The sequence below is a fragment of the Oncorhynchus mykiss genome, chromosome 7 (genome assembly GCF_057628025.1).
Source record: "Oncorhynchus mykiss isolate SJ-2025 chromosome 7, ASM5762802v1, whole genome shotgun sequence".
NCBI lineage: Eukaryota > Metazoa > Chordata > Actinopteri > Salmoniformes > Salmonidae > Oncorhynchus > Oncorhynchus mykiss.
The window spans coordinates 51,367,565-51,394,013 of NC_143028.1; the positions used below are offsets into that span (position 1 = coordinate 51,367,565).

The window sequence follows — 26,449 nt, forward strand, 5'->3', positions numbered from 1 at the left end:
AGTTTTCCATTAAAGAACATGAGTAACCACCACGCTGCTTTTTGGTCCGCTTCTCCTTCTACAGACGAACGTCGTTACAGAATCACCCACCACAACAGGACCAAGCGGCGTGGTAATGGGCAACGGAAAAAGCAGCAGCAGGAGAAGCAACAGAGGCAGCAGCAGCAGGAGCAGCAGCAGCAGCAGCAGTGGGAGAGGCTGCACTATTTGGAGAGATGGACTTGGGAGGAGATTCTAGATGGGAAAGGACCCTGGGCAGAGCCAGGAGAATATTGCCGCCCCAAGGCCGAGCTGGAGGCAGCAAAAGCAGAGAGGCGGCATTATGAGGAACTAGCACGGCAGAGCGGATGGAAGCCCGAGAGTCAGCCCCAAAAATGTATTGGGGGGGGGCTCACAGGGAGTATGGCTACGCCAGGTAGGAGACCTGAGCCAACTTCCTGTGGTTACCGGGGGGCTAGAGAGACCGGGCAGGCACCGTGTTATGCGGTGGAGCGCACGGTGTCCCCAGTGCGGGTGCACAGCCCGGTGCGGTACATTCCAGCTCCGCGTATCGGCCGGGCTAGAGTGGGCATCGAGCCAAGTGCCATAAAGCCGGCTCTACGCATCTGGTCTCCTTGGGCCGGCTTACATGGCACCAGCCTTGCGCACGGTGTCCCCGGTTCGCCTGCATAGCCCAGTGCGGGCTATTCCACCTCGCCGCACTGGCAGGGCGACCGGGACCATTCAACCGGGTAAGGTTGGGCAGGCTCGGTGCTCAAGAGTGGCAGCCCCCCGTACCAGGCTGTCTCTCCGGCCCATCCTTACAGGGGCTTCCTCCTCTCCAGCGCTGCCGGAGTCTCCCGCCTGTTCGGCGCTACGAGAGCTACTCAGTCCGGCGCTTCCAGAGCCTTCCTCCTCTCCAGCGCCGCCAGTGCCGCCCAGCGCCGCCAGTGACGCCCGTCTGCCCAGCGCCGCCAGTGCCGCCCGTCTGCCCAGCGCCGCCAGTGCCGCCCGTCTGCCCAGCGCCGCCAGTGCCGCCAGTCGGCCAGGAGCCGCCAGTGCCGCCCGTCTGCCAGGAGCCGCCAGTGCCGCCCGTCTGCCAGGAGCCGCCAGTGCCGCCAGTCAGCCAGGGGCCGCCAGTCAGCCAGGGGCCGCCAGTCAGCCAGGGGCCGCCAGTGCCGCCAGTCAGCCAGGGGCCGCCAGTGCCGCCAGTCAGCCAGGGGCCGCCAGGGGCCGCCAGTCAGCCAGGGGCCGCCAGTCAGCCAGGGGCCGCCAGTAAGCCAGGGGCCGCCAGTAAGCCAGGGGCCGCCAGTGCCGCCAGTCAGCCAGGGGCCGCCAGTGTCGCCAGTCAGCCAGGGGCCGCCAGTGTCGCCAGTCAGCCAGGGGCCGCCAGTCAGCCAGGGGCCGCCAGTGCCGCCAGTCAGCCAGGTGCCGCCAGTCAGTCAGGGGCCGCCCGAGCAGCTGCCCCTCTGTCCAGAGCAGCTGCCGCCCCTCTGTCCCGAGCTGCTATCGCCCCTCTGTCCCGAGCAGCTGCCCCTCTGTCCCGAGCAGCTGCCCCTCTGTCCCGAGCAGCTGCCGCCCCTCTGTCCCGAGCAGCTGCCGCCCCTCTGTCCCGAGCAGCTGCCGCCCCTCTGTCCCGAGCAGCTGCCGCCCCTCTGTCCCGAGCTGCTGCCGCCCCTCTGTCCCGAGCTGCTGCCGCCCCTCTGTCCCGAGCTGCTGCCGCCCCTCTGTCCCGAGCTGCTGCCGCCCCTCTGTCCCGAGCTGCTGCCGCCCCTCTGTCCCGAGCAGCTGCCCCTCTGTCCCGAGCAGTTGTCCCTCTGTCCCGAGCAGCTGCTTCACCTCTGTCCCGAGCTGCCCCTCTGTCCAGTGGGGTCATTGAGAGGGGTGGCCATGGTGAGAAAGCCACGGAGGCGGACAATAAGGCGGACTAAGACAATGAGGAAGTGGAGTCGGCGTCCCGCGCCAGAGCCGCCACCGCGGACAGACGCCAACCCAGACCCTCCCCTATAGGTCAAGGTTTTGCGGCCGGAGTCCGCACCTTTGGGGGGGGGGGGGGGTACTGTCACGTTCTGACCTTGATTTTCCGTTGTTTTGTATTTATTTAGTATGGTCAGGGCGTGAGTTGGGTGGGCAGTCTATGTTTGTTTTTCTATGTTTTGGGGCATTTCTATGTTTTCGGCCTAGTATGGTTCTCAATCAGAGGCAGGTGTCATTAGTTGTCTCTGATTGAGAATCATACTTAGGTAGCCTGGGTTTCACTGTGTGTTGTGGGTGATTGTTCCTGTCTCTGTGTTTGTTGTCACAGGATAGGCTGTATAGGTTTTCACGTTCCGTTTGTTGTTTTGTAGATTTAAGTTATTTCATGTATCGTTCAGTTTTCCATTAAAGAACATGAGTAACCACCACGCTGCTTTTTGGTCCGCTTCTCCTTCTACAGACGAACGTCGTTACACATCCAATTAGGATTTATGCTAGGATCACTTAAGGGTCCGAGCAAAATACCAGCCTTAGTAAAGTTGAACATTTATTTTGAGGCCTTTAACTCTACAGCTATAGCACTCACCAGTTTTCTTCCCAGAAGTCCATAGGTCACCCCTGTAGACTGCCGAAAACTAGTGCCTTACAGCTGTAGACTTATCATATAGTTATCAGCTTAGGATAGTACCCTAAGCAACACCCCGCAAATTAGGAAAGCTCTAGATATGACATTAGACAATGCCAAGATAGGGTCATTTTGCCAAGACCATGGATGTAGATAGAATACAGTCCAATTAGATGATTAAGGGGGCATAACTATATTTTGTTTTGTTTATGCTTTCATTCATTTTGTTTCATTTTCTTCGGCTCGTAGAAAGTGATAGAGCCATAAACAACTTCCCCATACAACCATCAGTTAGTTGGGACGAAATTTAATGATATATTTCATGAGTGTGTGTGCGTTGTTAACATCTGCCTAAGTTACTGTCCAGATCTTCCAGTCTGGACGACCAGACTACGGGTCCGGAACGGCGATCCCAATCCGGACATCCTCTGCCCAGCCATGGAGCGGACTTCTTCATTTGCAGACCTCCTACCCGGGTCGACCACACCAGAGGGGGGACTGCAACGATGGTCCACAACCAGGACAACCCATTGTCATTTTTATGTTGGTTTGCAACATGCAGGTTAATCGCAAGATTGAACCCAACATGACTGTCATGACGTTGGCCTGGGGGTAGGTTTATGACAGTCATAAAAACCTCTACCCCCCTTTTTCCTCTCTCTACCCTACTGATGTTACATTTGCAAAACCCTTGGTTAACATAGAGATTCTGGGATCATAAGAAGGTGGGGAGAAATTAACTATATTCTGGTAATCCGACCAATTGAACATATGCGGTGGTACTCAATGAATATGATGTCAGTTCGGTTGTCATCTGAGACATTCTCATCAATGATAAGATGACCTAAACTCTACAGTGGAAAGTATACACATCAGAGTTATCGGATTCACATGGAATTGTTGTTCAATTTAAATGTTTGAATATAAAATTATTTGTGATGGGATGAAATGTGATTTTAGCTTCTAAAATATGAGATTTGGGTTTTCAAAAGGTAGGGCCCTGCTCAATCAGTGGCCCACCCCTGTGAAGGGACATGGGCTATAAAACTTTTCAAACACGCCCTCCTCTCCCTTCCTATATAAAGCCTTGACGACAATATAACCTTCTGTTCCGAGGACGTGAGGCTGACGGTCCGATGTCAGAATGGTTCAGATAATAACTACAGAACGAAGCCAACATCAGCGTGAGCTTTGGTTGCGAATGGTATGAACTTTGAACTCTTATTCACTACAGATGTGATACCTCCTAGCCGTTGAGTTAGCAACAGCCGCTGCAAACGAGGGTTAGGAAGGAACAGACAGAGTATCCCGTCTACCACACAACGACGTTACTAGAACGTATTCAATTTACCAGCAGAGACATTCTTGAAAGGACAAAGGAATCGGTTGGGCAACACAGCCTTCCATCTACCACCAACCTACCGAAGCGTCGCTCAGAGTAAATAATTATTGCATTTTAGTTTTCCAAATGGGCGGTAATTTAGAATGGATAAGATACTGTATTTACGATAGCACAGCTTCGCCCTTTGTTCCTCAGTCTTCCCGCTCTTTCACTCAAACCCAGCCCCTTTTCTTTTGTGTAACAAGCTGTCATATCTGTTCCGCCCACTAGGGACGTTTTCCTTTATGACGTAATTTGTAATCAAGATATGATTTAATTATGTGTATGTGTAATTCTGTGTGATTAGTTAGGTATTTAGTAAATAAATAATGAAACCCAATTTTGTATTTCTGGTTCAACTTGTTAGCCAGGGTTCGTGCCGATAACCAAGAATTTACAACTTTCAGATGAGACTGAATTAAGATGACGATTAATATTGACTGCTATTGATGTAAAATATGACTAGGTCTTTAAGAGTTTATTCGGAAGATAATAGCTCTATAAATATTATTTTGTGGTGCCCGACTCTCTAGTTAATTACATTTACATGATTAGCTCAATCAGGTAATATTAATTACGGAGAAATTATTTTATAGAATAGCATGTCATATCACTTAATTCGGCACAGCCAAAGACATGACAACAGTGACAGGTTATTTTTGGACAAAAGATATTCTTGAATTAACAGAAATGCACACTGCTCACCGCTGATTGCGTGGTTCTACAAATGTGGTTCTATCAATCTTTCAGTCATTTCAGCCCTCTGTGTATGATGCACACACACACACGCACACACACACACACGCTAACATATTAGCTCACAAACACACACGTTAATATTTTAGCAGGGTGCTTTAGCTGCACCGCGGGAAAACTGTTTACTCAGCTACTATTCCTCCAACCTGTGAAGACACACACACACTGCTGTTGTACACACAAACACACACACGCTGTACACACAGAGGGCAGATCTCCTCCTGAGTGTACTATGAGCTCAATGTCATCCCTGGAGCTCCTCAATCAATCACCACATTACAGAAACAGTGGGACCAGTGGGTGTGTGTGTGTGTGTGTGTGTGTGTGTGTGTGTGTGTGTGTGTGTGTGTGTGTGTGTGTGTGTGTGAGACCGAGCGAGAGAGAGAGAGTGTGTAAGGTGGAGGATTTGCTGCCTTATCTCCTAACAACAGAGACAGAACAAGCATTTCAACAATCAATAAACCCCACACACACAAACCCCTTTTCTCCTCCCCTCCCCTCCCCTTGTCTTTCATTCTCTCCTATCTCCTCCCCTCCCCTTGTCTTTCATTCTCTCCTATCTCCTCTCCTCACATTCTTTCTTTTCCTCTTTACTCCTCTTCTCTCCTCTCGTTTATTCCTCTCCTCTCTTTTTGTTCATTTTTCACTAAAAGTACATGACCAGAGATTATGGTAATTAAATGTATGCACACTCAGTGAAATTGAATGTACTTTGAGCTTATTTTCTTTGCCACCTTAAATGTGTTGTGTTTCAGTGTGTTTCTCAGTAGAGTACAGTAGCCCTCTGATCAAAGCTTAGTTTAGTCTCTGTGTCTCGCGGCTGCTGTGACTCATCCCGCCGCGGTTAACTCTAATTATGTTACAGAGATGATATAAAGATGAGGGATCTGATTCAACCACACACACACACACACACGCACGCACGCACGCACGCACGCCCGCACGCCCGCACACGCGCACACACACACACACGCGCACACACACACACACGCACAAGCGCGCACACACACACACACACACACACACACACACACACCCCCTCGGATTCAACCAGACTTTACATATACTATTGATTCAAGTGCCAAGCTGTTTGGGATATAAAAAGCATTTCCTGAGTTTGTGAGTGCTAGAGGAAGAGAAGGCTTTGCAACCTCCGCTTGCTGAAGATCCCCTGGTTCTGTGTGTATTGTATTGTCGAGGATCCCCTGGTTCTGTGTGTATCGTCGTTATTGCAAAAGAGAATGTGCAGTCAAGAACTTTCCCGGATGTGTGTCCTCTGTGTGTCCTCTGTGTGTCCTTGAACTAGGTGCTCTGCTCACCCTTGACAAAACTCTTGAGCGGTTGTATCCCATGGGGTGAATGAACAAGTGAGGGAGGGAGTGAGTGAGGGGGGAGATTGAGTGTATGATAAAGGGAAAGAGTGATAAAGAAAGGGAAGGATGTAGAGAGAGATATAGAGAGAGAAAGGCGTGGAGGAGTGTTAAGGTTTAAAACAGTCATTAGCTGGAGTTGATGAGGTATGTTGGAATGGGAGGAGTGTGAAGGTGACTGACTGCTGGTGGAGAGCCAGTTGTTTCCACTTATCAAGACAGAGCATTGAGAACAGCTATAACACACCTGCTATAACCCTGATATCAGCCTGCTATAAGAAAGTTATAAAGCTGATATGGGCCTGATATAAGACTGTTATAAAGCTGATATGGGCCTGATATAAGACTGTTATAAAGCTGATATAAGACTGTTATAAAGCTGATATGGGCCTGATATAAGACTGTTATAAAGCTGATATGGGCCTGATATAAGACTGTTATAAAGCTGATATGAACCTGCTATAAAATGGTTATAAATTGGCTATACGAGTATGCTATAGTTCACCAAAGCCCCAGCCCACACCAGTGGGATTAGCTGTAATCTACCATAATCTGGCTCCATTTCTTTGTGGTTCTGAATTGAGTGGATTTAATGTGACTGACTGTCTACAGCTGCCATCCATCAGACTGCTAGGCCTGCGAGTGTCATAACCAATTACCATACTTCTAGCAGCTGGCTGGAGGCTAAACTCCAGTCAGATGTTAACTAGATTCAAATGTAGCCTAGTGTGACAGTCACCCAATCCCAGATCGACCCTTAGCTAATGCCCACTAGGCCTAGGTATATGATTGAATTGATAAACACTATATGGTAATAGCTCCACCTCAACCTCTGATGGAAGTTGATCAATTGAATTTACACCGAACCAATGCCTTCAGATCTACACAATTGTCTTGGGGTTCAGGTCTATGGGGAATAGGATATGGCTTTATCGCTCTCTCTTTAGATCTCTCTCTCTCTTAAACTTCTGTTTTTCTTACAGGCTGGAATGTTCATGTACTGCAGGGTCTTGACCCGATAAAGGGAATTTTAAAATTCAAAATCTTTCTCTCCCTCTGTCTCTCCCTCCCGCTCTCTCTCCCTATAACTAATTTGCAGTTATGCTTATACATATTCAATTTCAGATGTGAAATCCTGCTAACCTCTCTCTTAAACACACACGTCCCCCATAAAACCTGAATTATACATCACTTATCATCATACATTTACATTCATTAATGCAACATTTATAGCTGACTAGGTTTTCATCATTTTACATTGACATTTTTAGATAGTAAAGGTACTGTGTAAGTTCTACATGTGTTACCATAAATTATTGTGTGTGCGTGTCTGCGTGTGCACGTGTGTGTGTGTCTCACCTGGTCTTGGGTGATGTTGTCAGCCATTCTTCATGTTTCTCAAATGTGATCAGATACGCTGCAATCTCCTGGAGAGAGGGAGAGAAATTAGAGACCTTACAGTGTTTGTGCGTGTGTGAGGATGTTTCTAGATGACCTGCTGATGACCACTGCCAGACTGTCACTCTCTTATCGCCATAGCGACACTCAGGAGCCCTTGCCACTGAGCAGCCAGTCAGGAGAGAGATTAGAAACACCATCTGGAGAAACAACCAATCAGACACTCTTGATTGACCCAGGTCACCCTCCACTGCGGACAAAAAAGCTCAGAGCACACATACGCACACATACACACACACACACTCACTCACTCACTCACTCTGCAGGTAAGAAGGTGTAGAGAGATAAGAGCTGTGTGCGTGTGTGTGTGCACTGAGAGCAGAAAAGTTCACTCTGAAAGTTTCTGTGTAGATAACATATAGAGCCCAAGCTCCACTCATCAGCTATCCTGAGCTCAAGAAGCTCTCACAGTCTCACTGCAGAATTAGACGTTTATTCACGTTTCTCCAAACTTAAAATGTTGAAGTTACTCCAAACATCACATTTAGAAGGTTAAGAGTTAATGTTTTGGATAGGGTTCAAACATTAAGCTTAGGCACTTATTCCAAATGGTTTAAGGTAAGGGTTCATGTTCGGGATAGGGTTAAAACCCCAAAATTAAAACAAGTGTCCACCACTGGTATCGAACACACCCTCATCCACAACACCCTAGCCAAACCCAAGCCTACTTGATGGTAATAGCGCTCACCGTTGCCCCTAGTGGCCAGTTTTTAAGGCATTTCCCGACATCCTCAGGACATGGATAGACGTCCAATTTCAAAATCACTCACCGCGATCTGTACCCTGCAGTACCTTTCTAACCATCTCGCTCTCTCTCTGTTTCTCATCAACCCTTCCCCTATTTCTGTTTCCTCCTCTTCCACTCAAAGTTTAAACTATGACAGTGAGAGTGACCTGAAACACCTAAATCTGCTGTGTGACAATGAGAAGATGATGGTACACGCACACACTGTCACGTTCGTCGTAAGAATTATCGGACCAAGGTGCAGCGTGATCTGGTTTCCACATGTTTATTAACTGAAACGCACAAAAACAATAAAGAATGAACGAAACGTGAAGACAATGGAGTGCTCACAGGCAACTACACATAAACAAGATCCCACCAAACACATTGAGGAAATGGCTGCCTAAATATGATCCCCAATCAGAGACAACGATCAACAGCTGCCTCTGATTGGGAACCATACCAGGCCAACATAGAAATAGATAACCTAGATTACCCACCCTAGTCACACACCGATCTAACAAAATAGAGAATAAGAAGGCTCTCTATGGTCAGGGCATGACACACTCACACAAAATCACTTTAACTCCTTTGAAACCTGTAACCATTCCCTTTCTTCTGTGCAATCTTCAACTCTTACTTTCTCCTTTCTTTGTGAAATGCAAATTGTCAATCAGCTGTTTGAAATGTACTATGAAGAAGTGCACGAACACACACACACACAGAGATACAGGAGAAGAAGGTACCATAGCTGCAGAGAAGGCACTTAGTATGATTGCTTTTCCTTCTGTGTGTGTGTGTGTGTGTGTGTGTGTGTGTGTGTGTGTGTGTGTGTGTGCGTGCGTGCGTGCGTGCGTGTATGTGTGTGTGTAAGCGTCTGTGCTTCTGACCCTGTTGAGCATGAATCGTGGGCAGTTTTGTTAAATCCAGCCAATGATGTATAGACTGGTTGGTTGTTTAGCAACAAAACCAACGCATGCGCAACTATGGGGCAAAACAGAAGGTGTTGGCTTAGATAGTTTATATATTGTCAACAATGTTTCCTCTCCAATGTGTATTGAAAACTTGAATATATTTGCACAATGAGCAGTTGTTGTCTCGCAAAAACATCTTTACAGGTGTTGATTAGCTAGATAGTATTTTTCCCCCATATTATTAGCATAGACATGGGGGCAGCAGGGTAGCCTAATGGTTAGAGCGTTGGCCTAGCAACCGGAAAGTTGAAAGTTCAAACCCCCGAGCTGACAAGGTACAAATCTGTCATTCTGCCCCTGAACAGGCAGTGTTCCTAGGCCTTCATTGAAAATATGAATTTGTTCTTAACTTACTTGCCTAGTTAAATAAAGGTACATTTTTTTTAAAGACATGAAATCAGTCAAAACACCTCAAAACAAGGCTTCTTGTCATCATTGCTAGCTACAAAAAGCCTTCTGCCCCATTGAAGTGCGTAGATGGTTTTCGTGCATTGACGTTTTCAGTGCATTTGGAAAGTATTCAGACCCCTTGACTTTTTAAAAATGTTGTTACATTACAGCCTTATTCTAAAATTGATTCAATAAACACAAATCCTCAACAAATACCCCATAAAGACAAAGCGAAAACAGGTTTTAAAATTGTTTGCAAAAAAAAACCAAAAAACAGAAATACCTTATTTACATAGGTGTTCAGACCCTTTGCTGTGAGACTTGAAATTGAGCTCAGCTGCATCCTGTTTCCATTGATCATCTTTGAGATGTTTCTACAACTTAATTGGAAAGGCACACAACTGTCTATATACAGTTGAAATCGGAAGTTTACATGCACTTAGGTTGGAGTCATTAAAACCCGTTTTTCAACCACTCCACAAATTTCTTGTTAACAAACTATAGGTTTGGCAAGTTGGTTAGGACATCTACTTTGTGCATGACAAGTCATTTTTCCAACATTTGTTTACAGGCATTTTATTTCACTTATAATTCCCTGTATCAATATTTCAGTGAGTCAGAAGTGTCACGTTCTGACCCTAGTTCCTTTATTTTGTCTTTGTGTTAGTATGGTCAGGGCGTGAGTTGGGGTGGGCAGTCTATGTTCATTTTTCTAGGTTGTGTTTATGTGTTTGGCCTGGTATGGTTCTCAATCAGAGGCAGGTGTCGTTTGTTGTCTCTGATTGAGAATCATACTTGGGTAGCCTTTTCCCACCTGTGTTTTGTGGGTGATTGTTTTCTGTTTTGTGTCTTCACCAGACAGGACTGTTTCGTTTCGTGTCATTCTCTTTGTCATTTTTGTTTTAGTGTTCTGAGTTTAATAAATATCATCATGAACACGTACCACGCTGCGCATTGGTCCTCCGATCCTTCATACTCCTCAGACGAGAACGACGAACGTTACAAGAAGTGTACATACACTAAGTTGACTGTGCCTTTAAACAGCTTGGAAAATTCCAGAAAATTATGTCATGGCTTTATAAGCTTCTGATAGGCTAATTGACATCATTTGAGTCAATTGGAGGTGTACATGTGGACGTACTTCAAAGCTTAACTTCAAACTCAGTGCTTCTTTGCTTGACATCATGGGAATATCAAAAGAAATAAGCCAAAACCTCAGAAAAAACCTCCACAAGTCTGGTTCATCCTTGGGAGCAATTTCCAAATGCCTGAAGGTACCACATTAATCTGTAGAAACAAAAGCACATAAGTATAAACACCATGGGACCATGCAGCCATCATACCGCTCAGGAAGGAGACGCGTTCTGTCTCCTAGAGATGAACGTACTTTGGTGCGAAAAGTGCAAATCAATCCCAGAACAACAGCAAAGGACCTTGTGAAGATGCTGGAGGAAACAGATACAAATGTATCTATACCCACAGTAAAAGGAGTCCTGTATCGACATAACCTGAAAGGCCGCTCAGCAAGGAAGAAACCACTGCTGCAAAACCGCCATAAAGAAATCCAGACTACGGTTTGCAACTGCACATGGGGACAAAGATCGTACTTTTTGGAGAAATGTCATCTGGTCCGATGAAACAAAAATAGAACTGTTTGGCCATAATGACCATCGTTATGTTTGGAGGAAAAAGGGGGATGCTTGCAAGCCGAAGAACACCATCCCAAAACCGCGACTCGTCAGTGAAGAGCAGTTTTTACCAGTCCTGTCTGGTCCAGCGGTGGGTTTGTGCCCATAGGTGACATTGTTGCCGGTGATGTCTGGTGAGGACCTGCCTTATAACAGGCCTACAAGCTCTCAGTCCAGCCTCTCTCAGCCTATTGCGGACAGTCTGAGCACTGATGGAGGGATTGTGCGTTCCTGGTGTAACTAGGGCGGTTGTTGTTGCCATCCTGTACCTGTCCCGCAGGTGTGATGTTTGGATGTACAAATCCTGTGCAGGTGTTGTTACACGTGGTCTGCCACTGCAAGGACGATCAGCTGTCCATCCTGGCTCCCTGTAGCGCTGTTTTAGGCGTCTCACAGTACGGACATTTCAATTTATTGCCCTGGCCACATCTGCAGTCCTCATGCCTCCTTTCAGCATGCCTAAGGCACGTTCACGCAGATGAGCAAGGACCTTGGGCATCTTTCTTTTGGTGTTTTTCAGAGCCAGTAGAAAGGCCTCTTTAGTGACCTGTGACCTCAATTGCCTACCATCTGTAAGCTGTTAGTGTTTTAATGACAGTTCCACAGGTGCATGTTCATTAATTGTTTATGGTTCATTGAACAAGAATGGGAAACAGTGTTTAAACCCTTTACAATGAAGATCTGTGAAGTTATTTAGATTTTTTTTAAATATTATTATTTTTGCCCTGTTTCTCCCCAATTTCGTGGTATCCAACTGGTAGTAGTTACAGTCTGGTCTCATCGCTGCAACTACCATACGGACTCAGGAGAGGCGAAGGTTGAGAGCCATGCGTCCTCTGAAACACAACCCAACCAAGCCACACTGTTTCTTCACACAATTCCCATCCGACATGGAAGCCAGCCACACCACTGTGTCAGAGGAAACAGAAATGGAAAAATGTGTATCTGAACAAAAGGGGGGTTCAAAATCAAAAGTAACAGTCAGTATCTGGTGTGGCCACCAGCTGCATTAAGTACTGCAGTGCATCTCATCCTCATGGACTGCACAGGATTTGCCAGTTCTTGCTGTGAGATGTTACCCCAGTCTTCCACCAAGGCACCTGCAAGTTCCCGGACATTTCTGGGGGAATGGCCCTAGCCCTCACCCTCCGATCCAACAGGTCCCAGACGTGCTCAGTGGGATTGAGATCCAGGCTCTTCGCTGGCCATGGCAGAACACTGACATTCCTGTCTTGCAGGAAATCACGCACAGTACGAGCAGTATGCCTGGTGGCATTGTCATGCTGGAGGGTCATGTCAGGATGAGCCTGCAGAAAGGTTACCACATGAGGGAGGAGGATGTCTTCTCTGTAACGCACAGCGTTGAGATTGCCTGCAATGACAACAAGCTCAGTCCAATGATGCTGTGACACACCGCTCAGGACCATGACGGACCCTCCAACTCCAAATCGATCCCGCTCCAGAGTACAGCCCTCGGTGTAACGCTCATTCCTTCGACGATAAATGCGAATCCAACCATCACCCCTGGTGAGACAAAACCGCGACTCGTCAGTGTAGAGCACTTTTTGCCAGTCCTGTCTGGTCCAGCGGTGGGTTTGTGCCCACAGGTGACATTGTTGCCGGTGATGTCTGGTGAGGACCTGCCTTATAACAGGCCTACAAGCCCTTAGTCCAGCCTCTCTCAGCCTATTGCGGACAGTCTGAACACTGATGGAGGGATTGTGCGTTCCTGGTGTAACTCGGGCGGTTGTTGTTGCCATCCTGTACCTGTCCCAAAGGTGTGATGTTTGGACGTACCGATCCTGTGCAGGTGTTGTTACACGTGGTCTGCCACTGCAAGGACGATCAGCTGTCCGTCCTGGCTCCCTGTAGCGCTGTTTTAGGCGTCTCACAGTACGGACATTTCAATTTATTGCCCTGGCCACATCTGCAGTCCTCATGCCTCCTTTCAGCATGCCTAAGGCACGTTCACGCAGATGAGCAAGGACCTTGGGCATCTTTCTTTTGGTGTTTTTCAGAGCCAGTAGAAAGGCCTCTTTAGTGACCTGTGACCTCAATTGCCTACCATCTGTAAACTGTTAGTGTTTTAATGACAGTTCCACAGGTGCATGTTCATTAATTGTTTATGGTTCATTGAACAAGAATGGGAAACAGTGTTTAAACCATTTACAATGAAGATCTATGAAGTTATTTGGATATTTTTTTAATATTTATTCTTTATCCCTGTTTCTCCCCAACTTCGTGGTATCCAACTGGTAGTAGTTACAGTCTGGTCTCATCGCTGCAACTACCATACGGACTCGGGAGAGGTGAAGGTTGAGAGCCATGCGTCCTCTGAAACACAACCCAACCAAGCCGCACTGTTTCTTGACACAATTCCCATCCGACCCGGAAGCCAGCCACACCATTGTGTCAGAGGAAACACTGTACACCTGGCGACCTGGTCAGCGTGCACTGTGCCCGGCCCGCCACAGGAGTCGCTAGTCCGCAATGAGACAAGGATATCCCTGCCGGCCAAACCCTCCCTAACCCGGACGACACTGGGCCAATTGTGTGCCGCCCCATGGGCCTCCCAGTCGCAGCCAGCTGCGACAGAGCCTGGACTCGAACCCAGAATCTCTTGTGGCACAGCTAGCACTGCGATGCAGTGCCTTGGACCACTGCGCCACCCGGTAGGCCTTATTTGGATTTTTACAAATTATCTTTGAAAGATAGGGTCGTGAAAAAGGGGCGTTTGTTTTTTTGCTGAGTTTATTATGCAAACCAGACAGCACATTTTCTTGTGTTTTAAAAATGTACTGATAGCCAAGGGCACACTCCAACACTCAGATATTAATTTACAAACGAAGCATTTGTGTTTAGTGAGTCTGCCAGATCAGAGGCAGTGCTGCAGGAGGGACTGGTGCACTTCACAAAATAGATGGCATCATGAGGAGGGGAAATTTCGTGGATATATTGAAGCAACATCTCAAGACATCAGTCAGGAAGTTAAAGCTTGGTTGCAAATGGGTCTTCCAAATGGACAATGACCCCAAGCATAATTCCAAAATCAAGGTATTGGAGTGGCCATCACAAAGCCCTGATCTCAATCCTGAGCAAGGAGGCCTACAAACCTGACTCAGTTACACCAGCTCTGTCAGGAGGAATGGGCCAAAATTCACCCAACTTATTGTGGGAAGCTTGTGGAAGGCTACCCGAAAGGTTTAACCCAAGTTAAACAATTTAAAGGCAATGCTACCAAATACTAATTGAGTGTATGTAAACTTCTGACCCACTGGGAATGTGATAAAAGAAATAAAACTTGAAATAAATCATTCTCTCTGCTATTATTTGGACATTTCACATTCTTAAAATAAAGTGGTGATCCAAACTGACCGAAGACAGGGAATTTTTACTAGGATTAAATGTCAGGAATTGTGAAAAACTGAGTTTAAATGTATTTGGCTAAGGTGTATGTAAACTTCCAACTTCACCTGTATATAAATCATTCACTGCGAAATTCGACATACGTCCAAGTAAGCAGGATTTTGGGACATCACTTCAAAACCGACCACTAGGGGCAACGGTGAGGGCTATTACTTTCAACTTAACCTTCGAAATTTGACGTTTAAGGGCAAATGTCCCGATTCTGCAGTGAGACTGTGAGAGCTTGTTGGTTAACCCACATCTCTAGAGCTGGAGACTGGGCCGGGGGAAACATACCCAGCCCCGAAAACCTCTGAAAACACACACCTCATTCATTTATTAATCTATTCATTTACTCAAATGACCAATGGCTGTATGTCCCCTGTGTACTTTCAGAGAGAGAGAGAGAGAGAGAGAGAGAGAGAGAGAGCAATTAAAGACTTACCCCCAAAGAGCCGTTAAAACGCAAAAGGGAGACGTCAGCTGAAAGAGCAGGCTGACACACATTACACACTCATTACACACACACACACACTGAGAGCGTGGCTGTGAAGGTCGATTCTTAGGAAGTTACTGCCAGTCAGTCCCTACGGAAACCAGTGATGGAATGCTCTGAGCACACAGTGCGACACATCCACCTATCAGAAATACTGTGTGTGTGTGTGTGTGTACAGGGACCAGACGACCAGGGACACACCAGGGACCTAGTCCAGAAACCCAGTCCTGATAGGAATACCTGACCCCTCCCTTTCCACACACGCACGCGCGCACACAGACACACACACATGTTTACATATACGTACAAATGCCATAGTAAAAGTTTGAATGGTTCTGCAGTTTAGATGTATCAGCATTGCATCAACCACTAAGGGTCTTGCTCAGTAGAGACCTAAAACTAAAAGTAAGGCAGTATTCAAAACGGTTACAGGTATTTTTCTTCTCTTTCATGTTGTTCTAAATAGGCCATGGTCTGTTGTTGGTTGCTCTGACTCTCAGGTTAACAAAGTGTGTGTTTTGTTGCTAACTGTGTGTGAAATGGTGCTAGAGACAGACAGTACGGAACATAGTGTGTGAGTGGGAAGATGAATTTGAAGGAGAGCAAGAGCCAAAGGGGAATCTAACTCCCCCACACACATCACAAATACAATCTCTAAAACAAAACAGGGACAAATAACACAAAACACATGTGCATTACACACACAAACTGTATACACATGGGTCAGTGAAGTAGGACCAGCATCGCACACACACACATAAAGTAACACACACACAACCCACTGGGAATAGACGTCAATTCAACGTCTATTCAACGTTGATTCTGATGAATACCAAATACCAAAATACCAACCAGTGTGTGCCCAGTGGGATACGACACTTACAAAGCAATCTCATTAGTGGAAATCACTCAGCTGTAACAACGGCAATGTCTCATGCCAGTAAACACCCAAAACACCACATACAAGTTAATTATGCATTAATCACACACACACACACACACACACACACACACACACACACACACACACACACACACACACACACACACACACACACAATTGATTCCCATTCAAAATCCTATGTTCCCTAACTTTAAACCTAATCATAAGCTTAACTCCAAACCCCTAACCCTGACTCCTAAACCGAACCTCTAACCCTAATTGTAACCCTAACCTTAAATCTAACCCCTAAGCCTATAATACCCCTTTTCCTTGTGGGGACCAGCGAAATATCCCTGAATTATTCTTGTTTTACTATCCTTGTGAGGACTTCTGGTCCCACACACACACACACACACACACACACGCACACACACACACACACACACACACACACACACACACACACACACACACACACACACACACACACACACACACACACACACACACACACACACACACACACACACACACACACACACACACACAAACTGAGAGCATATCAGAAGATAGAAACTCATTAGGACAGTAAAAGAACAGCCAACAACCGAAACAATAGCAGTGCCAGAAACAAAGGAGAGTTGAATGATTCCCACAGCAATCAGAGACATCTGGGCTTAACAACACTGTGTTAGTTATCAAAGTCCTCTACTCTCTCTTTCTCTCTTATCGAAATAGGCAATTAAGACACTCAAACACCCATACATACAGGCCATATACAGAATAAACCAGCCCAATATAAACAATGATGTAAAGAATATAAAGAATGATGGAAGAAAGAGAGAAGGAGAATGTAGAGAGATGGATAGATGTATTATTGACTGTGTGTTTTTGTGTGTGTGTTTGTGCACAGGTGTCTGTGTATCTGTGTGAGAGATGACGCAGGTGAATTTTTCTTTTTGAGAATTCTAAGGGCGCTTTCTGAAGACTTTCTGACAGGCATTATCAAAGACACCCTCAGCAGGGGTCCGCACATTGTCTGAGACGCAACTCACTTGTTGCAGGCTTTGATGTTTGCCACTTATCTTCCCCCTACAGAGTGTCGCACATAATGCAAATAGAGAGAGAGAGGGGGGAGAAAGAGGTGAGGAGGGATAGAGAGATGTGGAGAGAGAGAAGAGACAGACAGAGTGTGTGTGCGTGAGAGAGAGAGAGAGGGGGGGGGGGTGAGGAGGGATAGAGAGATGTGGAGAGAGAGAAGAGAGACAGAGTGTGTGTGTGTGTGTGTAAGAGAGCGAGAGAGAGAGAGAGAGAGAGAGAGAGAGAGAACATAAAATTCAACATACCAATTAGGATCTGGCAAAAAAAGCTTGAATCAGTTATAGAACCTATTGTCCTTTATGGTTGTGAGGTCTGGGGTCCGCTCACCAACCAAGAATTCACAAAATAGGACAAACACCAAATTGAGACTCTGAATGCAGAATTCTGCAAAAATATCCTCCACGTACAACGTAAAACACCAAATAATGCATGCAGAGCAGAATTAGGTCGATACCCGCTAATTATCAAAATCCAGAAAAGAGCCGTTAAATTCTATAACCACCTAAAAAAGGAAACGATTCCCAAACCTTCCGTAACAAAGCCATCACCTACAGAGAGATGAACCTGGAGAAGAGTCCCCTAAGCAAGCTGGTCCTGGGGCTCTGCTCACAAACACAAACAGACCCAAAAGAGCCCCAGGGCAGCAACACAATTAGACCCCCCCCTCAAAAAAAATATACAAATATATATTTGTCACATGCGCCGAATTCCCCTTACAGTGAAATGCTTAACCAACAATGCAGTTTTTTAGAAAAATACCTTAAAAATGTAAGAAATAAATGTAACAAGTAATTAAAGAGCAGCAGTAAAATAACAATGGAGAGTCTATATACAGGGGGTACCGGTACAGAGTCAATGTATGGGGGCAACGGTTAGTCGAAGTAATATGTACATGGAGGTAGAGTTATTAAAGTGACTATGCATAGATAATAACAGAGATTAGCAGCAGCATAAAATGGGGGGTAATGCAAACAGTCTGGGTAGCCATTTGATTAGATGTTGAGGAGTCTTATAGCTTGGGAGCAGAAGCTGTTTAGAAGCCTCTTGGACCTAGACTTGGCGCTCAGGTACCACTTGCCGTGCTGTAGCAGAGAGAACAATCTATGACTAGGGTGGCTGGAGTCTTTGACCATTTTTAGGACCTTCCTCTGACATCACCTGGTATAGAGGTCCTGGATGGCAGGAAGCTTGGCCCCGGTGATGCACTGGGCCATATGCACTACCCTCTATAGTGACTTGCGGTCGAAGGCCGAGCAGTTGCCATAACAGGCAGTGATGCAACCCGTAAGGATGCTCTCGATGGTGCAGCTGTAGAACCTTTTGAGGATCTGAGGACCCATGACAAATCTTTTCAGTCTCCTGAGGGGGAATAGGTTTTGTCGTGCCCTCTTAACGACTGTCTTGGTGTGCTTGGAACATGTTAGTTTGTTGGTGATGTCGACGCCAAGGAACTTGAAGCTCTCTACCTGCTCCACTACAGCCCCGTCGATGAGAATCATTTCATTTGTCTTGATCACGTTTAAGGAGAGATTGTTGTCCTTGCACCACACGGTCAGGTCTCTGACCTCCTCCCTATAGGCTGTCTCGTCGTTGTCGGCAATCAGGCCTACCACTGTTGTGTCATCTGCAAACTTAATGATGGTGTTGGAGTCGTGCCTGGCTGTGCAGTCATGAGTGAACAGGGAGTACAGGACGGGACTGAGCACGCACACCTGATGGGCCCCCATGTTGAGGATCAGCGTGGCAGATGTGTTGTTACCTAACCTTACCACCTGGGGGTGGCCTGTCAGGAAGTCCAGGATCCAGTTGCAGAGGGAGGTGTTTGGTCCCAGGGTCCTTAGCTTAGTGATGAGCTTTGAGGGCACTATGGTGTTGAACGCTGAGCTGTAGTCAATGAATAGCATTCTCACAAAGGTGTTCCTTTTGTCCAGGTGGGAAAGGGCAGTGTGGAGTGCAATAGAGATTACATCATCTGTGGATCTGTTGGGGCGGTATGCAAATTGGAGTGGGTCTAGGGTTTCTGGGATAATGGTGTTGATGTGTGGCATAACCAGCCTTTTAAAGCACTTCATGGCTACAGACATGAGTGGTACGCGTCGGTAGTCATTTAGGCAGGTTACCTTAGTGTTCTTGGGCACAGGGACTATGGCGGTCTGCTTGAAACATGTTGGTATTACAGACTCAGACAGGGAGAGGTTGAAACCAAATCATAAGAAAACAAAAAGATAATTACTTGACACATTGGAAAGAATTAACAAAAAAACAGAGCAAACTAGAATGCTATTTGGCCCTAAACAGGGAGTACACAGTGGCAAAATACCTGTGACTGACCCAAACTTAAGGCAAGCTTTGACTATGTTCAGACTCAGTGAGCATAGCCATGCTATTGGGGCTCCCGAGTGGTGCAGTGGTCTAAGACACTGCATCTCAGTGCAAGAGGTGTCACTGCAGTTCCTGGTTCGAATCCAGCCATGATTGGGATCGGCGCACATTTGGCCTAGCGTTATCCGGGTTTGGCTGTGGTAGGCCATCATTGTAAATAAGAATTCATTCTTAACTGAATAAAGGTAGGCATCCCTGTCTCTCAAGAGAAGGCAGGCTATGTGCACACTGCCCACAAAATGAGGTGGAGCTGCACTTCCTAACCTCCTGTCAAATGTATGACCATATTAGAGACACATATTTCTCTCAGATCCACAAAGAATTAGAAAACAAACCCAATTTTGATGAACTTCCATATCTATTGGGTAAAAATACCAGTGTGCCATCACAGCAGCAAGATTTGTGACCTGTTGCCACAACAGTGAAGAACAAACACCATTGTAAATACAACCTTTCACTTGCTTTGGCAATGTTAATTAATTTTGAGAGACAGAGAGAGAGCGAGAGAGAGACAGAGGGAGACACAGTGAGAGAGACACCCAGAGAAAGAGAGAGACGCAGAGACAAAGACAGACAGACAGACAGACAGACAGACAGACAGACAGACAGACCTGGCGATATATTTATGTTTTAGCACAATGTTCCAAATGCCTGTATCGCAATGATTCTAGGTTTCCATTTTTGGTTTGTTTTTATGAGCGTTCTGTCTTTTTGGTATTCACTACTGTGCTGTGTGCACCTTCCTATTCACACACAGACACCAAGCCCATGCCACTCACAACAACAACAACAGATAACTTCTTCCTCTCTGATAACAAGCAGTTTAAACTCACTATTTGTATTTGAGGTTTGGTCATATGGACACCGAAACGCTTAGAGACATTGTTTTACTGTAATAGAGGACAATTGAACCTTTCTAATGACACCCTTTTATGTCTCAACTCCCAAAATGTAGAATAGAGCAGACCCTACTAAAACGAGAGCATCAACGAACATGATTGTGGAAATGAATGCTCAGTTTCCATTGCGCGTGGCATTGAGGTACCACTAGCAGCAGTTTAGCCACAGACTGTCATATGCTTTATAAATGTGCTTTATGCTTTACAGTCTGTGCTTTATAAATGTGCATTGAGCATAAAAATACCAATTTATATCAGGAATTGGCAACTTGTTCTCATTCTGAGAAATAAGCATCTCTTTAACCAGGTAGGCCACTTGATTTCAATATCTTAACAAATTGAACAGGCAATGTTGTTTAAAAGGTTGGAGACTGTTAAAATAAATCCAAGTTGGCTAGACTTTAAATATAAAGATTAGCTGGCTACTCACTAAAACATTGGCCTGTGTTAATGTGCTATACTGCCTGCTACAACAAGTTGGTCATTATCAGTGGATGTGCATGGTTCTGCTTAAATGTGTAACAAAAATAGCATTTTCATAGACAGACTTGAAAGCCAGATCAGTAAATTTAGCAAAAAAAGCATATTTTACATGCAATGTACCTTTAATTGCAATGACCTTTAATTGTGCAACAAAGCTTATTAAGAGAAAACGTTAAAGAAATTGAGATATATATCCCGAATCGCCCATAATTTTTAGGCCATATCACCCAGCCTCTGTGTGTTGTGTGACTCATCCTACACAGTAATGCTCTCAGTTCTAGAAGTTAATGTCACACAGAGAGAGGGCTTTACAAGGTCTGTGTGTGTGTGTGTGTGTGTGTGTGTGTGTGTTTGTGTGTGTGTATGAGTATACTTTATTTAAAATCATTTGTAGAGCTCGCCAGCTTGTAGTTCTAAAAAACAAATTTGCAAGCATTTTCTACCTCTGGTTCGTTTGCCATTCCTATGGAGGAAAAACGCAAAAAATAAGGTTTGAGGTTAACACAAGCTTAGGATATTTTATATGTTTTATTCTATAAGATAATATTAGTCAGGTAAAGGTCCAATGCAGCCATTATTATCTCAATATCAAATCCTTTCTGGCTAACAATTAAGTTCCTTACTGTGATTGTTTCAATTATAATGGTAAAAAAGAAACATAAATGGCTTCTTAGCAAAGCAAGAATTTAGCTTGGACTGTCTGGGAGTGGGGTCTGAGTGGGGGTCTGAAAATTAGCAGTCATTGGCAGAGAGGTTTGAAACTCTCTTTCTTATTGGTCCATTAACTAATTTACAATGTGATGATGCCACCATGGAAGGCCAAGACTCAATCCCACTAAAACAATACTGAAATTTCAGGTGGTCTTTTCAAACAGCTCTTACACTAAAACGGCATTATCATCATGTTTACAATTTTACAGAATTATTCCAACCACATAGTGTGTAAATATATACAAAACACAGAAAAACCTTGTTTTGGACTGAAATGGGCCTTATGTGCTTGTTTTGATTACATAAATGCTTAAGAAATCACAAAAATTGATGTTAATCGTGATTAGCTATGTCATAAAACAAAACAAATAAGATCTCCTAAGCCTCAGCCCTAATTTTCAGCATTTATCCAAAACCCCTTAATTTCATTTCCATTCATTCCCCCAAAGGCTTTGGCAAATGAGCCATGGTGTAGTTATCCTCTGTTAGCGCCTACAAAATGACGCCATTACTATTGCTGTTTATAAGACCTATTAGTGGGTGCATGCATGTATGCTGGTGATTCCCGGACATAGATCTACTCTCAGAACTGTCCTTTGTAATGGATTAGAAAGGACAAAGACAGAGATACTTACAGAATGGGTAAAGTAGAGCGAGAAAGTGAAAGAGAGGATAAAAAGAAGGATAGAGAGTGGGAGAAAGTGAAAAGGAGAAATTAACATATATATTTTTATTTTATTTCACCTTTATTTAACCAGGTAGGCCAGTTGAGAACAAGTTCTCATTTACAACTGCAACCTGGCCAAGATAAAGCAAACCAGTGTGACACAAACAACACAGAGTTACTGAGATACTGGGGTGCAAAGGAGAAAAATATATATAACAATATGGGGATGAGGTGGTTAGGGGGGCTATTTACAGATGGGCTGTGTACAGGTGCAATGATTGGTAAGCTGCTCTGACAGCTGATGTTTAGTTAATGAGGGAGATATAAGACTCCAGTCTCAGTGATTTTTGCAATTCGTTCCAGTCATTGGCAGCAGAGAACTGTAAGCAAAGGCGGCAAAAGGAGGAGTTGGCTTTGGGGATGATCCGTGAAATATACCTGCTGGGGCGAATGCAACGGGTGGATGGTGCTATGGTGACCAGTGTGCTGAGATAAGGCGGGGATTTACCTAGCAAAGACTTATAGATGACCTGGAGCCAGTGGGTTTGGTATGAAAAATATGAAGCGAGGCCAGCCAATGAGAGCATACAGGTCGCAGTGGTAGGAGGTGAAAAAAATGGATGGCACTGTGATAGACTACATCCAATTCGCTGAGTAGAGTGTTGGAGGCTATTTTGTAAATTACATCGCCGAAGTCAAAGATCGGTAGGATAGTCAGTTTTACGAGGGTATGTTTGGCAGCATGAGTGACGGAGGCTTTGTTGCGAAACAGGAAGCCGATTGTAGATTTAATTTTGGATTGGAGATGCTTAATGTGAGTCTGGAAGGAGAGTTTACAGTATAACCAGACACCTAGTCAGAACCGTCCAGAGTAATAATGCTAGACGGGTGGGCGGGTGCGGGCAGCGATCAGTTGAAGAGCATGCATTTAGTTTTACTTGCATTTAAGAGCAATTGACACACTGAACTCTATCTGATAAGTAGTTGGTGAACCAGGCGAGGCAGTCATTTGAGAAACCAAGGCTGTTGAGACTGCCGATAAGAATGTGGTGATTGGCAGAGTCAAAAGCCTTGGCCAGGTCGATGAAGACGGCTGCACAGTATTGTCTTTTATCGATGGCGGTTATGATATTGTTTAGGACCTTGAGTGTGGCTGAGGTGCACCCATGACCAGCTCGGAAACAGATTGCATAGCAGAGAAGGTACGGTGGGATTCGAAATGGTCGGTGATTGGTTGTTAACCCTTTGAAGAGTGGGATGACTGCGGCAGCTTTCCAATCTTTAGGGATCTCAGACGATTCGAAAGAGAGGTTGAACAGGCTATTAATAGGGCTTGCAACAATTGTGGCGGATAATTTTGGAAAGAGAGGGTCCAGATGGTCTAGCCCAGCTGATTTGTAGGGATCCAGATTTTGCAGCTCTTTCAGAACATCTGCTATCTGAATTTGGGTGAAGGAGAAATGGGGCTTGGGCAAGTTGCTGTGGGGGGGGCAGAGCTGTTGACCAGGGTAGGGGTAGCCAGGTGGAAAGCATGGCCAGCCGTAGAAAACTTCTTATTGAAATTCTCGATTATCGTAGATTTATCGGTGGTGACAGTGTTTCCTAGCCTCAGTGCAGTGGGCAGCTGGGAGGAGGTGCACTTATTCTCCATGGACTACATTATCCCAGACATTTTTGGAGTTTGTGCTACAGGATGCAAAATTTTGTTTTAAAAAGCTAGCCTTTGCTTTCCTAACTGCCTGTGTATATTGGTTCTTAACTTCCCTGAAAAGTTTAATATTGCGGGGGCTATTCGATGCTAATGCAGTACGCCACAGGATGTTTTTGTGCTGGTCAAGGGCAATCAAGTCTGGAGTGAACCAAGGGCTATATCTGTTCTTAGTTCTACATATCTTGAATGGGGCATGCTTATTTAAGATGGTGAGGAAAGCACTTTTAAAGACTAACCAGGCATCCTCTACTGATGGAATGAAGTCAATATCCTTCCAGGATATCCGGGTCAGGTCGATTAGAAAGGCCTGCTCACTGAAGTGTTTTAGGGAGCGTTTGACAGTGATGAGAGGTGGTCGTTTGACCGCGGACCTATTACAGATGTAAGCAATGAGGCAGTGATCGCTGAGATCCTGGTTGAAGACAGCAGAGCTGTATTTAGAGGGCAGGATGGTCAGGATGATATCTATGTGGGTGCCCGTGTTTACAGATTTAGGGTTGTGCCTGGTAGGGTCCTTGATTAATTTGTGTGAGATTGAGGGCATCTAGTTTAGATTGTAGGACAGCCGGGGTGTTAAGCATGTCCCAGTTTAGGTCACCTAACAGTACAAACTCTGAAGATAAATGGGGGGCAATTCATTCACATATGGTGTCCAGGGCACACCTGGGGGCTGAGGGGCGTCTATAACAAGCAGCAACAGTGAGAGACTTATTTCTGGAAAGGTGGATTTTTAAAGGTAGAAGCTCGAACTGATTGGGCACAGACCTGGATAGCATGACAGAACTCTGCAGGCTATCTCTGCAGTAGATTGCAACTCCACCCCCTTTGGCAGTTCTATTTTGGCGGAGAATGTTGTAGTTGGGAATGGAAATTTCAGAATTTTTGGTGGCATTCCTACGCCAAGATTCAGACACGGCTAGGACATCAGGGTTGGCAGAGTGTGCTAAAGCAGTGAATAAAACAAACGTAGGGAGGAGGCTTCTGATGTTAACATGCATGAAACCAAGGCTTTTACGGTTACAGAAGTCAACAAATGATAGCGCCTAGTGAATAGGTGTGGAACTGGGGAATACAGGGCCTGGGTTAACCTCTACATCACCAGAGGAACAGAGGAGGAGTAGGATAACAGTACAGACAAAGGCAATAAGAACTGGTTGTCTAGTGCATTGTGGACAGAGAATAAAAGGAGCAGATTTCTGGGCGTGGTAGAATAGATTCAGGGCATAATGTACAGACAATGTTATGGTAGGATGTGAGTACAGTGGAGGTAAACCTAGGCGTTGAGTGATGATGAGAGAGATTTCATCTCTGGAGGCACCAGTTAAGCCAGGTGAGGTCTTCGCATGTGTGTGTGGTGGGACAAAAGAGCTATCTATGGCATTTTGAGCGGGACTGAGGGCTCTACAGTGAAATAAAAAAATAAGAACTAGCAAAGACAGCAGTAGACAAGGCATATTGACAGAGAGAGACATAAAGCAATCACAGGTGTTGATCAGGAGAACTAAGACAACAATGGGTAAATAGCGATGAATGGGCAGAGCGGTCACATGTAGGACCTGAGTTCGAGGCTGGGGCCGACAGGTAATCAAAATTAGGTACCGTGTTATTGAAACAGCCCAGGGGGCATCAGCTGTGTAGCCGAGTGATCATAGGGTCAAAAGAGCAGCAATAGGTGAATCAGGGTGCCGTTCGGGAGTCACTACTACGCTAGGTGAGCAGGGGACACAGCGTTCAGAAAAGGGAGCAGGCCGGGGCTAGTCGATGATTCTTCGGCGAGATCGTAACAGAATAGTCTGTTGAGACCACATCAGGCGATCACGTCGGCAGTCCAGTCGTGACGGATCGGTGGGGCTCCGTGCCGAAAATAAAGGGTCCAGGCCAATTGGCAAAGGAGGTATTGTAGCCATAGAATTAGCAAGTATATGGGCCTAGCTCAAGGCTAGCTGGTGCTTGCTTCGCGCTGTGCAGACTGGCTGGTGACCGAGAAAAAGGTGAAGACCACTAGCTGTGGCTAACAAAGACTAGTAGCTAGTTAGCTGGCTAGGTCCTGATGGAAGTTCCAGTTATAAGGAATAAAAGTAGCAGATCCCTACCACATTGGGTGCGGCGGGTTGCAGGAAAGTATATTTAGTTCGTAGATAGAAAGTAAGATTAAGATATGAAAAAGACTGGCTTTTACATTGAATTAGACACGGGATAAGACAAAGACAAACACACACGTCCTACTGCTACGCCATGTTGGTTTCTCAAGGATGAAATTAGGGCAAAAAGAATAAGACACAGAGAGAGGGAAAGAGAAAGAGTCGAAGGAAGAATGGGTAAGAGAGGGACAGGGGGTGTGGGATAGAGAGGAGAAAAGAGAAGGGAAGGAGAGAAGGAGAGAGGAGAG

At 45.6% G+C, this 26,449-nt stretch overlaps 1 protein-coding gene across 3 annotated transcripts in view; it reads right to left on the reverse strand.

The window, feature by feature from the left end:
- Positions 1–26,449, reverse strand: part of camta1b (calmodulin binding transcription activator 1b) — a 124,292-nt gene that overhangs the window by 38,801 nt on the left and 59,042 nt on the right. For all 3 annotated transcript variants that reach the window (XM_036983596.2, XM_036983592.2, XM_036983593.2), the window contains exon 4: positions 7,448–7,515. In XM_036983596.2, coding sequence (XP_036839491.2) covers positions 7,448–7,515 — 68 coding nt within the window. The remainder of the gene's footprint in view (positions 1–7,447; positions 7,516–26,449) is intronic.